The sequence below is a fragment of the Manacus vitellinus genome, unplaced genomic scaffold, assembly GCF_001715985.3.
Source record: "Manacus vitellinus isolate BGI_N305 unplaced genomic scaffold, ASM171598v3 scaffold_16_pilon, whole genome shotgun sequence".
NCBI lineage: Eukaryota > Metazoa > Chordata > Aves > Passeriformes > Pipridae > Manacus > Manacus vitellinus.
Window position 1 is genome coordinate 349,644 of NW_021939189.1, and position 1,047 is coordinate 350,690.

The 1,047-nt window shown below is 66.0% G+C and overlaps 1 protein-coding gene across 1 annotated transcript in view; it reads right to left on the minus strand.

Annotated features, from left to right (window-relative positions):
- Positions 1-6: 6 nt before the first annotated feature.
- Positions 7-1,047, minus strand: part of SEMA4B (semaphorin 4B) — a 4,165-nt gene continuing 3,124 nt past the window's right edge. The window contains exons 9-10 of the mRNA XM_029958757.1: positions 918-1,012; positions 7-782 (exon numbers count right to left, since the gene is read on the minus strand). Coding sequence (XP_029814617.1) covers positions 7-782; positions 918-1,012 — 871 coding nt within the window. The remainder of the gene's footprint in view (positions 783-917; positions 1,013-1,047) is intronic.

Genomic DNA, 1,047 nt, shown 5'->3' on the forward strand with positions numbered 1-1,047 from the left:
TCCTCGTCACACCACTGAGTCCTGGATCTCAGAGCCCAGGCGCACCCGGGGTCTTTGGCAGGCAGGAGACACCTCCACAAAGCTGTCCCGGATGTGAAGGGGCCTCTTCTCTGACTCGGAGAAGGTGCGTGGCGTGCCCGAGGGCTCGTGCACTGGGGTGCTGACGATGTAGTTGTCCTGCAGGGCCTGGTAGCCCTTGTGCTCAGATGCCGCACTGGGCAAGCTGCTGCCATTCAGGGGCAGGCTCTCCACTGGCTTGCGAGGTGGCTTCTGGTGCCGGCTTGGGTCTCCAGGCTCCAGCAAGGCCTTCATGCCATCGCGGTGCCGGTGCAGGACAAAGAGGGCCAGCACGAAGACGGCGGCGGCAAAGAGCACACACATCACCAGGAACTCAGTCCAGTAGGTCTTGCCATCCAGCCGTGCTGCGGCGCTGCCCACTGCCGAGGTACTCCGGGACGTGCTGACCGTCTCCAGGGCATCATGGCCTGAGGCCACCTTCCTGCCAGGGTCCAGCGGCCCACGGCCCAGCTCCTGCACGCTCACACAGTAGCTGGCCATCAGCTTGTGGAATCCCTCCTCCAGTGACCAGCACTCGTAGGTGCCTGTGCGCTCGGGGCTGCCCACCAGGATGAGGGCCCCATCGGGCAGCACCAAGTAGGACGCGTTGACAGGTGCCCCGTCGTGCAGCCAGCGCCGCGAGGCCAGGTTGGAGAGCAGCCGGCATGGCAGCGGCCGCACCGCGTTGGGCGGCAGCTGGATCCGCTGGCATGGGGCACCAGAGGCTGCAGACAGAACTCATGGTCAGCGAGGGGACCCTGGATGCGGATGGGGGAGTAATGGGGGTGCAGATTGGGAGCCTGGGTTGTGTGGGAGCCCCTGAGACACCCAGTCCCAAGGTAGCACCCACAGGAGCTCACCTGGGGGCAGGAGGATGCGGGGACGGGGCTGGGAGGCATTGGCCAGCTGGCAGAGCCGCTCCGTGTCAGCGTCCTCGATGTCCTGTGCCCAGAGCCTGGGGACAGACAGGTGTCAGGGCAGTGGGGTGCT